The following is a 13,352-nucleotide window of genomic DNA, read 5'->3' as shown; positions in this document are numbered from 1 at the left end:
TGAGGCTAATTTTTAAAATCACACACACAAAATAATATGGGGTACTTTATACATACACAAAACAGTAACATTGTGCAAACTGTGTTTGAAACCAGCTTCTTTAAAATGATTCTCAGGAGACAAGACCAGAGGCCGAACTTGGGATCTGACAAGATGGCCGGGCTGCCCCGCAGGATTATCAAGGAGACCCAGCGTTTGCTGGCAGAACCAGTTCCCGGCGTTGATGCAGAACCAGATGAGAGCAACGCCTGTTATTTTCATGTGCTCACTGCCGGCCTCCAGGATTCCCCCTTTGAAGGGGGGACTTTTAAACCTGAACTATTCCTTCCAGAAGAATACCAATGGCAGCCCCTAAAGCATGTTTCATGACCAAATTATTTCATCCTAATGTAGACAAGTTGGGAAGAATATGTTTAGATATTTCGAAAGGTAAGTCGTCCCCAGCGCTGCAGATCCGCACGGTTCTGCTGTCGATCCAGGCTTCGTTAAGTGCTGCCAATCCAGATGACCCATTAGCGATGATGTAGCAGAGCAGTGGAAGGCCAATGAAGCCCAAGCCACAGAAACAGCTAGAGCATGGGCGGCTCTATGCCATGGATAATATTTAAATCGATCCAATCACCAAGTGTGCATCACTTCTCTTGTTCTGCCAAGACTTCTTCCTTTTTTGTTTGCATTTAATGGACGCAGTCTTAGAAACATTACAGAATAAAAAAAAACCCAGACCCCCGAAAAATTATTCTCAAATTATTAGATTGTGTGTATATTTCCAACTGGTGGTTTTAAACTGGTGAGTCCTGTGTTTATCAAGTTCCCTCAGCATTTCCAAATGGTACCAGTGGGATCATTACTGCTATACATTGTCAACCTTCTAGAGCTGTATTAATTTATTTAATGAATACTTAATGATGACTTATTGGTTGCCATGTAATGACTGAAACAAAGACTCTGTCCTCTTTCTAGAATTTATTATTGGAAAGGAGACAGTTAACAGCACACCAGTAACCCATCCTTCCCTGCTGGGAATGCCTTCCCCCTGTGAATGACCTTGACCAAAGCCACTATTAGATAATAGTTATGTAGGCGTTTATGGTAAAGGAACTTGAAACACTCTCTAGGGTAATTAGCAACAGAGATAAAACGAAATGTTCATAACAGTAAAGCAGTTATCACTTCTGTAAGTCCAAGGGTTCTGATGGCATGGCAATGATTTGTGAATTTTCCCCCTTTGAAGTGAGAAGTGGTGCTAAACATACTGACCTTTAGCAATATATCTGGACGAGTTACAATGACGAGGGTGTCAAGAGTGTAATTTCCTGGGAAAGATCTCCAAGCGCTTTTTAAAATGTTATCTTATTCAGCTATCAGGCCGCCACTTGTAGAAGACTGGGAGTGTCTGGGGTCATTCTCCCTATTTTACAAATAAATAGGTGAATGAACACCCTTACTGAGTAACTCACCTCAATACTGATGGAGTTTCTGTCAAGGCATAAAACCTGTGATGGTGAGGACCCAACAAACACCTAACGTACTACTTTTACACATAGCTGGAAACTTCAAGATGGTCAGGGGTAGAAAATGACTGTTGGTAATGGTCATGGTTTGCTTAATTTCTGTAGCCGTAATTGTTACATCATGTCTTGAGCCTCTCCAGCGTCTTTACTGGGATCTCACCATGGGGAGGGCCAGCCTTTGGATTCACTAGCTTGTCCTTGTTGGTGACACCCCCCTGGTACTTCCTGTGGCAGTTTGGCAGTAACCTGTTCCCATTTTATATGGTCTCAGAGTATTCTGTATCATCCAACCCACATGCATTGTCTTGAACTCATCTGAGAATTTGACAAAAGCTAAGGAGTCTATCCCCAGGAAAAGGTACACACACACAAGTTGTACATACAGTTTAGGGGGTCATGACCTCCTGAAATCCATTCCTGGACCCTCAGGGTAGGAAACCAGGAGGTGGATGATAATCTCCACACGTACTCACCCACCCCTTCTCCCTTTCTTTCCTTCAACATGAAACAGATCAAGAGATATCTATTTGATATTAACTTTTTTAAGCAGAGGAGGGGACTATATGAGATTCTGAAATGTTCACTTTTTTTTTTAACTGGTCCTTGTGGAATACTTAAGAATTTGAATGGATTGTAATAAAATAACATCACTAATCATGGAGAGAAATATGTTCTTTTTCTTAAAAACTTCAAGGCACAAAGTCTTCTGCTATCATCAGTAAGCCAGTGCCAGGTGCATTTTCTCAGTCATTGCAGGCAGAATAACTCCTTCTGAATTCCCCCCAAACACTTAAATACCCTTTTTGATTGTATATCTGATACTTTAATTTGAAAACTAGGTCAGATTCTAGAGGTGAGTTTCTCCTTGCAATTAAATGAAATAATTTCAGAAGCATAGGAACTTTGAGGAAGAGCATTCCAGATGTAATAGGGCCTTGCTTCAAATAGTATTAAGTCCCATCACCAAATGTGCAGCCTACTTTCAGAGAATAGCTTGTTTATCCATTTTGGGTTTTCTTCATCAGTCACCCACTTACCTTTCTGTTTACATTCAATTTTCACTTCCTAGGTTTTCTCTCTCATCCACTGCCTTTTCAGAATTTGTGCATGGGATGGAAAACAGTCTCTGGGCCCAATTTAATAAGGCCTATAAAACATTCTTTTCCAAATTTAAATTCCTGGGTCATTTCACTCAAGCACCAGTTGACCCTTATTTTTTTTCATCCACCAGTGTTTCAGATTAGAGTTGGTTTCAGTTGAAGGTGTCAGCAAACCCAAACTAACAGCATCTTACATATGACAGAAGGTTACTCTCACCTACAATGAAGTGTGGGGATAAGCAGTTAAGGACTGGCATGGGGCTTCCTCAGTCATCAAGGACACAGGTCCTTGTGTCATGTTTTTTAAAAAATTTTTTACTTAGTTTACTTATTATTGCGCTATTATTATTTTGTGGGGGCAGCGGGAGGTAATTAGGTTTATTTATTTTTAGTGGAGGTATTGGGGATTGAATCCAGGACCTCATGCGCACGAAGCATGTGCTCTACCACTTGAGCTATATGCTCCCTCCCCTTCTGTCATGTTAATTCAGCATCCTCAAAACGTGTTGGGTTCTGCCTCATAGTACAATAGAGCTACTCAAGCTACTGGAGTCATGCCCACATTCCACAGTCAGCAAAAGGGAGCAGAACACCGACTTCCTTTGAGGATATGTTCCAGATGCTGCATACAATACTTCTAGTTCATTGGCCAAGCCTTAGTCCAATGGCTATATGTAGTTGCAAGACAGGATGAAAATGAATTAAAAAAAAATTCAAAGTGACTTTGTTTCAGCTAAAATTGGTGTTTAATTACTAAAGCAGAGGGATGACACGAATTTGGGGAGTGAATAGCAATCTGTTTCAGTAGGTGAGTCTTTGTAACAAGTCTGAGGGGCTATGACAAGGTGAGCAGCAGTTACTGTAGAGTCACACTGTCATCACCCAATGACACACTATTTGTCATTCATCAAGTCTGATCTTGCTGTCATGCACATCTGTCTTGACTCGCAAGCAAAGCTTATTCTACAATATTTCATGATTGACCTTTAAAAATTTTATATTAGTTCTATGCTCATGTAGTCTGCATAAAGGTAACTTTTTTGGCCCAGGTTTTTCTTCGTGAGGCATTCAAGAAACATCAACTTGAGATGAAAAATTAATTGGAGAAGCAATTTTCATCTTTTCTGAATTATCTTGACAAAGACCAAAGGGACTCCATTCATAACATACTGTGGAACTTCTTAAAATCATCTTTACACAATTGTCTTAAAATCTCACACTCACAACACAGGGTGTACTCCCCTTGTCTAACTCCCCCAAACTCTTCCCGCCATCCTCAGCATTGCTGACTTTTTGTATTTCTACTCCACCCTCACCTCCTGATCTCCTCCACTAATTATTAGCTGCCATTCCTTTGAGAAGCAATCAAACCTGTCTGAGTACGATGTCTGCACATGCTTTATTACCCCAGTTCTCCAGAAAAAGGCCTGGATTACATCAAATTGTTCAAAGGTCAAATAGAGTCTGTTAATTCTCATTTATTAATTTATTCAAACTTGGACTCTCGTAATAAAACGTAATCCCTTATATGGAAGCACAAAATTCAACACACTTTGGAAACAAATTTTTCTTTTAATATTTGACCACAAAACCTGACCTGAACTTTGTGAGGACATTTATAGTATTTATACATCCTACTTAGTGTAAATATTTTTACATTTCATGGAGAAATATTAGTAAGACAATATTATAAGCAATATAGTACCTTTCTAAAGTCCTAATAATTCTGAATCTGAAATAAGCCATTGAGATGAAGGCTTATTTACAATTATTTCCTGTATTAATGCTGTATTTTATGCCCATGTTTAGATAAGAATAAATAAAATTTTCTTTCACTTCTTTATCATTTATTGTATAAACATTATACACATTGGATACTGGGGAACATCTTATTCCTGAAGAAATAGAATATGTGGTATGTTAAGAAAAATTACTCAAAACTTGGAACTAGCTAAAAAGAGATCACTGGAGAAATTTCTTAATGGATTAATGAATATTGTCTAACAGATACTCTCCAGGGATTACTGATTCCATAAGGGTGTTTAATTTTGATTGACTTTCTATTAACTAGACTTTTTTACATCTCTATAAGGGTAGAGGTTAATTTGTAGAAAATAGATAGGAATGCAAACGATGCTTTTATGAGAACATTGCAAATGATTCCTGATCATAGCAAAGCAAATGAATTTTGTTCAGTAGAGATTGCATTAATTTCCATCAGTTGGAAAAGCTGATTCCAAATATTAGTTTGTTGCCCTGTAAATAACCAGTTTCGCATCTATTAGAAAAGTCATTTTAGAATGACTTTGACTGACTGACTGTATAAATCTGTTCCTCAATTCTTCTTTAAATTCATTGTAGCGTCTTAATGGTTCCCTCCTTAATTAATGAGTTGAGTAAACTTTGACATGTATGTATTTTATATTTATATGAAAGTCACTTTGTTAACTTTTAGAAAATTATCTTTTAAAAGATGCTTGCACTTATAGTGGGCTCCCCTATTAGTTGACCAAAAATATGGAAAAACCATGAAGGCGGTATGTAATAAGTGATAAATCATCAGTATGGATGTGAGGGGCTGTGGTAGAGTTTCTGGGTAACTGTGTTCTTTTCATTCCCCCTGCATTGCTTCTGTTCATTTAGCAGATGCTGCTGCTCTGCATTATGGAATGCAGAGGAAGGGGATGCAAAACACAGAAGAGGCACAATTCCTGTTCTAGACTTGTTAACAATTGTTAAAGAGAGAACCATAAGCGAGGAGTAGGATATAGCTCAGTGGCAGAGTGCACACTTAGCATGCATGAGGTCCTGGGTTCAATCCCCAGTGCTTCTATCAAATAAATAAATGAATAGATAGATAAACAAACCTAATTACTCCCCCCCAAAAAAGCAAAACAAAAAAAAAATTTTAAAAAGAGAACCACAAGTCCCAAATGATGTCATTTGTGCCAAAGTCCCTGATACCAATTGAAGTTTAATACTTGACCTAATTACAATTTCGACCTTCAACCAGGAATACACATATATATAATCTTAATCGGCTAGTCTGGAATTTTCTGGTCAGCACTAATGTGGTAATCTGTATGATTAAACTCTCCTCCTTCCCCCCAAAGAAGGTAACCACCCTGAAACAATTCTTCCTTTTTCCTTTTGCTAATAACTTCCTTGCCCCACTCTCCTATGAAAATTCTCCATTTTGTACAGCTACTCAGAGTGCCCTTCCAATTACCAGCTGGATGCTGCCTAAGTCATGAATTTGAATTTTGCTTTTAAACACAGTCTAGTGTGGGAGACAGATGTGAACAAACTGTTACAAAATAATGATGATGGATGGGGTTGAGAATAACATTTGAGATCTTGCTGTGTCCTATGCTTTATATTTATTATGATGCTTCATGTTTATTATTTTATTAAAAACTAACATTTTGTAGGAATTTTACCCCAATTTCATAACTGGAGCACAGACAACCAGCTAATTGCTGTAATCATCATGAACAAGAAGCTATGAGAACCCAAGAGCAATTTTACATGCTACAGTTCCCGAGACCAAAGCATTCCCCTTATCTCTCTCTCTTAGTTCATTTGGTTGACTCGACTCAGGTCAAATCCTGCCCGGAAGACCCACAGAACGGAAAGCCTGGTGCAGACCTGGCAAATGAAGACATTGTGTTGCTGCAGGACTTGGGAGTCCTTCTCAGGTTAGGAATCATCCAGGACCAGCTCCTTTCTGAGAAGCTATCTACTCTGGAAGGGCGGAGAAGCTAAGTTGACCTCCTTGAGGTTTCAGTCTTCAGTGCTGCTTAAAGCCTTAAGGCATCTGGCATTTGAGAAAGGGGGAGGAGGTAGCACCCAGAGTTGGTTTCACTTGGGAAAGAACCAGGGATACACCCCTTCTCCAGTTGCCCCACCACCTCCACCCACAATGCTGGAGAGGGTTGCAGAAGGTGGACTGTAAACATGGGAAAATGTTGACAGAAGTGAAGGTCATGGCAAGACCATTCAGCCCACGTCTGTTGATTAAGGACCAGCCTGCAGTTCAGAGACACTGGTCAACTGGATTTGCATAAACAGAGCCTGGGCAGTTTCTGAAATTGAGATTTAAAACTGGCAACACTTTTACCACCCCTTTGTGTTTTTGCAAAATCCAGGCCTTATACCAACTTCTTGTTGCAGAATTATTTCTTTTTTCCTTTCAGGGAAGGGAAGTCAAACTCCTTCTCTAGGAACCGACTGGTTGATCTGATACAAAGTGGTGTTAGAAGACCTATTTTGATCCAAACCAGGTGCCTGGGCTGGATTATTTCTAACCTGGGTCAAACAACTGATCACATAATGCTTTTTTGGTTTATGTGCTGTCTCATGGCTGTGTGGACGATTTCTGCCTCAGATGGTACGTATGCTTTTCTTAAGCTCAGTTTGTAAGACACTTGATGTCAGCTTGTGGTTTATGAGGCATTCTGCCTATGGTTTTACTGAAATTTAAATTTAAGAAATATATTTACTTTCTTTAAAAATCTCAAATTACTTGACTTAACATTCTGTACTCAACAGGGGCTTGTAAATATTTAATGATGATTTTGCTCTATGGTTTTTACCTGTTTACCTTCCCTTTCTGTTCTGGGTGCAAAACAAGTACCTATTTCAAAATCTTGAGCCATCTTATCTATGATAAAATCCAGGAATACTATTTGGAAAGGGATTTTTTTTTTAGGAGTGGATAACTTATGGCTGAATTTGAATAAAATTCCTTTTATCTTTTTGAAAACAAAACTTTGGGTCTCCTTGAGATGGGAGAGATATGGATGTACCCAGACATGGAACAGCACAAGGAGTCAGAATTAGTAATCCAGCAACAGGACACTTGGATGGGGGAAATCCAATAATTGCTTCCTCACAGCACATATGTCAAGTAAATCTGTTTTCTTTTTCCTTCCAGCAGAGAGCTGTTCAGAAATTCCTGCAGTGGACAATAGCATATCTGTTTCAAAGGAGGATGGAGAACAAATTCTGCGGACTTACTTGTGTATCAGGGGCTATCACCTGGTAGGAGAGAAAACCATTTTTTGTAGTGCTTCTAAAGGGTGGAATGCCACTTCTCCCCAGTGCCAGTGTAAGTTTGATCTTTCTGCTTCTTCGTCCATCTTGTCACCCTCCTGTATTCACTCACATCATACCTCCAAGTGGGCCATGTTAAGACTTAATAAGAAAAAAGTTTCAACTTCTAGGAATCCTTTTTAAAGTACTATAGTGGTGGAACTTTTCTCAGAAGGTACATAATCAGCTCTGGGTCAGTATTTATTTAGTTGAATTAATAGACTCAATCACCCCTGCAAGAAGGAAAGAATTTCTTCTACATATTAAAACCACTTTTTTGGGGGGGGGCTATAATTTGTTTAAAATTATACTGATTTAAAATTTTTATGTTATGGAAAATTTTAAACATATACAAAAGACAGAAGGGTAAAATGAATGCATATATACTCATCGCCCAGCTTCAATAATGACTAACATATGACTCTTCTCACGTACAATTCTCCTTTACATTATTATTATCTTGAAGTAAATATATCACATCATTTTATTTCATCCATTGTGTAACTTTTGAACTGGGAAAAAATTTATGTTCTCAATTTACAAAGGTGGTAACTGAGGTCTAAATGATTTGTTCAAATTCACAACATTTATTTGTGGTGTCTGTAGAAACAGAGACTAATTTGTTCACCATCTCTCTATTAATAACTATTTTTTGGAATAGCTGGATTAGTTCTCCTTTATTTCCTAGAGTGTAAAGTTCTTATGCCTGGAGTAAACACCTATATGTGTATCCTTTCTTTATATGACCAAATTTACATCCCTCTATGTTCTGTTTTCCACCTGGGGAAAACAAAAGAAAACAAAGCAAAAAATGATGAGTAATGTACATATTTGACTGGATGAAAGGGAAGGAAACACTTGTCTCAAATGTAGGTTCAAGAATTTTGAGCAGTGCTTAACATAACAGAATGATGAACAAGCTATTGGTAATTTCCAGTTACAAGTGCTTAATTTTAGTAAATTCAAATGCCAGTTGTCAGTCTTGTGACAGACTTTTTCCACCACACTCAGGGCAACCCAGTTTTTTCTCATCCTTCTTTTCTAGGATTTGGTACCGTGTACCAGTATATAGTAAAAGATGCCGTTTTAGTTCTAATTTTTAGTTTTCTCAGTGAAACTGGAAGAGGTCTAGCCTTTGTTGCGGTGAGCTTCAGCTTAGCTCTTTCAAATCTCTGCCTGCTTTCTTCTTCAGGGGGCCACTGTCCTGACCCTTTCCTGGAGAATGGCAAGTTCAGTGTCTTGCAGCCGGCGGATGTGAATGACACAGTCACGTTTAAGTGCAATGAGAATTACATCCTCAAGGGCAGCAGTTGGAGCCGGTGCCTGGAGAACCATACCTGGGTGCCTCCCTTTCCTATCTGCAAAAGCAGTAAGTATAAGAGAAAAAGGTGCAAACCCCAAAGGTGCTGATCCTCAGGGAAAGCCTAGGTATTTGCCACATTCCTGCAGTGCCTTCCTCTTTTCTTATATCTGGGAAGGGTTTGGGATCTTGCAAGCAGCCGAGAAAGAGCCAAGCCTCAACTCAAGTGATGTATTCCAATGACATGAACAGCATCCAAACAATAAACAAATCCTTTACTGTCTCCTCAAGTAGGATTCCTGACTGCTAGGTCCACCCTGGGGTAGTTTGGAACATTCTACAATTTTTTAAAAAAAAAATTTCAATATTAAATGACAAAGTTTTTTTTTGGAGGGGGAAAGTTACACAAAAACGAAAAAAGACCATAACTCATCGTTGCAAAATTATATAAACTAAGAGGTGAAATTATCTCCTTTCATCACTATAATTCATACCTCTCAGAGGTAGTTACCTGGATGTGTTTATTTAATGACGTTTTCTTATGTTTACACAGATATTTTAAATAAATGCACACACATAGATACCAACACACATATATCCTACAAAAATGGGACTTGGCTATATTTTTTAAAATAGCTTTTTTTTTCCCATATAACAACATACATGGGGATCTTTTCCTGATTAGTATGTATGGCTCTTCCCCCTGCTCTTTATTTATTTACTTATTTATATTTATTTATTTATTTTACTTTTAATTTATTTTTTAAATTGAAGTACAGTCAGTTACAGTGAGTCCATTTCTGGTGTTCAGCATGATGTCCCAGTCATGCGTATGTATATACAGATATTCATTTTCATGTTCTGTTTCGTTAAAGATTATTACAAGGTATTGGATACAGTTCCCTGCGATACACAGAAGAAACTTGCTCAGTTCTAGGGGACGCTTCTTAAGTCCCTGAATAAAACAGATTCTTTTCTGTTTAAATCCAAGACCCATTATCATCTCCTTTAGTTCAGAACTGTGCTCCTGAAAGTGACCAGGAGAACCCTGTCTCAGCTGAAATTTCTTAACTCCCTGAAAGTCTTTTTCCTTTCTTCCCCATGACTTTCGAACTCAGGGTTTGATCTTCCAAAAACTGTTTATGAACGGCTCAAGTAACACATCTTTGTTGTAGAAAAATACAGACAATAAAAGAAGAGAACATTTTATTACCTACAAACCTACTACCCAGGGATAATACTACTTTGACTTGTAATTTTCCGACTTTTTTTTCTGTGCATTTATGTCACTGTATGACTGTGTTTTACAAAAGTATTATTATGCTATACATGCTCTTTTATGTTTTGCTGTTTTTAGTGATCTATTTGCTTTGAACACCTTAACGTTTCAATGTCTATATACCGACATAATTATTCTTAATTTGGCTTTTAATCTTCATCGGTACGTTTAGACACATACAATCTCAGGGCTGAGAGGGACATTAGAGACAATACGATTTAGCCTGCTCATTTTATAGATTAAGAAGGAAGCAGGGAAGGATGAAATGGCTTCCTTAGTGCCGTGTGGTTAGTGGAAGGGCTGAAACCCAAACTCACGCATCTAATACTTTGTCCAAGTCTCTTTCCACAATTTTACAGACTCATTGTCTTCCCCCCAAGTGCTGTTCTTCTTCTTTCTTTGTTTCTTTTTTTTCCCCCCCGAAGCTCTCCTATCGTACAACGTTCCCGCAGGGGTATTCAACCTCCATTAGAGTCCACACTATTCATCTGCTGTCTCAGGGAGTTACTTCTTCCACCTCCACCTATAGTCTAATTTTTCTTTTCTTGTGCGCTGACAGTTAGCATCTCTACAACTGAAAGTTTCTTTCCTCAAGCTCCTGCCAATCGGAAAGTACTCTCACATCGCCAGTGACTCAGAGAAAGAGCCAGGGGAGACCGCCTTTCCCATGGACAAATATGATTTTGATCAAAAGGAAGTGGATGGAGAACGTGTCCCAGGTTCTGGCAGTGCTGGAATAAATAGTTGCACTTAGCGGGCTGGGTTGTTAATTGCGCATTACTGGACTTCACAACTGTCATTTCTGTACTCCCGTCTCTCAGGAAACTGTAGCTCTCCTGAGACTATAACTCATGGCTATTTTGAAGGAATGGATTTCACCTCAGGATCTACTATTACTTATCACTGTGAAGAAGGGTAAGGAAGCCTTTCAAATCCAAGACCTCGCCCATTGACTGATAGCATTGTTTTGAGAATGACCCGAGTTCGTCTCTACCTAGTCCCGCGATTACCTAGCGCATTCTGATTTTGAGGCCTGCTTTAGTCCACTGCCAGCTCTCCTCAGTCCCTAGAAGGCAGACTGATCCTCTTACTTATCCTAATTGAAGTATTACTTTTTTTCTCTTAGCTAAGACAAGATAAAATATTTAACATGTATGTTTTTCTCAGGAAAAAAAGGAAACCCACCCAGAATATCGGAAGTGCAGAAATAGAATTATTTAGAGTAAAGATCTTTAAGACATCCTAATTAAAGTGTAACCTTAATTTAGACTGCCTGGTGACCCCCTTACGGAACTCCTAGCCTCTTCTTTCCTTTGCCTAATCTTATGAACTCGGAGTCCTGTGGCCTCACTGGCATTTCAATCTCATTATTTACCTCCAATGGGTTTTGCTCTCTACTCTGTTCTTTTTTTTGATTAAAAGCTGAGGCTCTTTTTTTTAGCCAGTTCACCCAGATTTATTTGAAGGCTGTCTCTAGCTTTCTACTCCTTTTTAGAGCATGGATGACAGATGCTTTTTTAGTTACTGATTGGTGAAGAGACTCCTCTCTCCCCCACCTCTCCCTTAAACTGTGTGTGTGAAAACACGCATTTAGAACTGTTTTCTCCTCTGAGTCTTATGCGCTGACTCATCACTCGGGTCCTCCCCACTCCCAGAAGAGTGGTTTTATTTTGTGACTGCTTTGTAATATTGAGATAACTTAAGCATGCATTAAGGCTCTGGGGTGGGGAAGTAGATGCTATTACAGCAGGAAATACTGAAATACAGTTACGCAAAGCCAGGTTTAGTTGCCCAATTCAGAAGTGGAAAGGGTAAATGCTGCCATTCTAATTTCTGTTCAGGTACCGCCTGGTGGGCACACAGAGCCAACAGTGCATTGACGGGGACTGGAGCAGCGCACTGCCGGTCTGTGAGGTGATCCAAGAAGCCACCGAGCCAACTGCACAGGAGCAGTTTGAGAAGGTGTTTGTAAGTAGTGGGCGCTTGTCTGTCTGCCTCACAGCTGTACCTCCACGGCCTGGTGTCGCTCCTACATGCTCAGAAAATAGCTGTTCAATTTGGGATGTTTTTGAATGGTTTGGTCTTGACCTGACTGTAGAATGGGGCTCATAAATTATGCACTCATGTTTTTTATATATGAAAGTTCCCATTCTCCACCACCACCATTTAAAGAACAAGGTACACAAACTCATGTCTTAGACTTGGAAGGGCTGCTGCAAAAAGTCTCAAAATGTTTGAGACAAAAAAAAAAAAAAGAAACAAAACTACTGAACAGGTCCATTTTCACTGACACTCACCTTTTGGTCTATATTTATTACTGGGATAATAAGTAAATTTAAGTCACTAAATTTTATTTTCAGAAAATAAAAAAGGACCCCAGGGACAGTGTCCTCTTCAAAGACACACCAAATTTCAAGGCTTAATATATATATAATGTATCTCTGTGCCCAGGGGGAGGAGAGGGACACTTGGCAGCATCCTGGAGGGCGCCCCAGGCAGCCCCAAGCCATCGTGCAGATTTAAATGATTCATCACGCTGAAGACTCCGATCCCTACTAAGACAGCCTGGTTCTGGGCCCCCACCTGGGGACCTAAACACTACTCATTAGCTTTAGAGTGTAGAGCTTGGTCTCAGTTCTTAAATTATAACTTAAGAAAATGTTCTTTCTTCAGCTTGCCTTTCAGGAGACGGAGGATCTTCGCAAAACTATAGAGAACATTATGCAAAGGTTTAAGGAACATAACTTAACAATGGAGGAAATAAAATATTCTCTGGAAATAATGAAAGCGAAGGCAAAAATGTTGCCCTAACATCATAGCCAAGCAGACTGGGTAATAGAAGGACACCTGTAAATAAAATTTCCTCTTGGTTCTGAAGTTTTAGATTTTTCTCTCTTTGGGCTGAAATGCAACTTCATGGTAACCAACTGCAATTGTACGATGCATGGGATGTGTGTGTGCGTGGGTGTGGGTGTGTTGCACTCAGAATGTGGAATGACTGGGTGTAGGGGTTGTCTAAGACCAGCATTAGCAACGCATTAATGGGAAGAGGAAGGTTTAATTTC

At 39.2% G+C, this 13,352-nt stretch overlaps 1 protein-coding gene and 1 pseudogene across 2 annotated transcripts; both read left to right on the top strand.

Annotated features, from left to right (window-relative positions):
* Positions 1 to 121: 121 nt before the first annotated feature.
* LOC102536389 (ubiquitin-conjugating enzyme E2 N-like) lies at positions 122 to 716 on the top strand (annotated as a pseudogene).
* Positions 717 to 6,941: 6,225 nt separating this feature from the next.
* Positions 6,942 to 13,116, top strand: C4BPB (complement component 4 binding protein beta). 2 transcript variants are annotated; one of them, XM_006215456.4, is made up of 6 exons: positions 6,942 to 7,004; positions 7,551 to 7,724; positions 8,901 to 9,077; positions 11,109 to 11,202; positions 12,129 to 12,255; positions 12,961 to 13,116. In XM_006215456.4, the coding sequence occupies exons 1-6, from the start codon at positions 6,947 to 6,949 to the stop codon at positions 13,096 to 13,098; spliced, it is 768 nt and encodes a 255-aa protein (XP_006215518.2). In that variant the 5' UTR covers positions 6,942 to 6,946; the 3' UTR covers positions 13,099 to 13,116. The 2 variants fall into 2 exon arrangements, with proteins under 2 accessions (XP_006215518.2, XP_015104386.1); XM_015248900.3 differs by having other exon boundaries at positions 6,947 to 7,004; positions 7,554 to 7,724.
* Positions 13,117 to 13,352: the final 236 nt, after the last annotated feature.

The sequence above is a fragment of the Vicugna pacos genome, chromosome 23 (assembly GCF_048564905.1).
Source record: "Vicugna pacos chromosome 23, VicPac4, whole genome shotgun sequence".
Taxonomy (NCBI): Eukaryota; Metazoa; Chordata; class Mammalia; order Artiodactyla; family Camelidae; genus Vicugna; species Vicugna pacos.
This window is presented reverse-complemented; position numbering and strand designations above follow the sequence as displayed.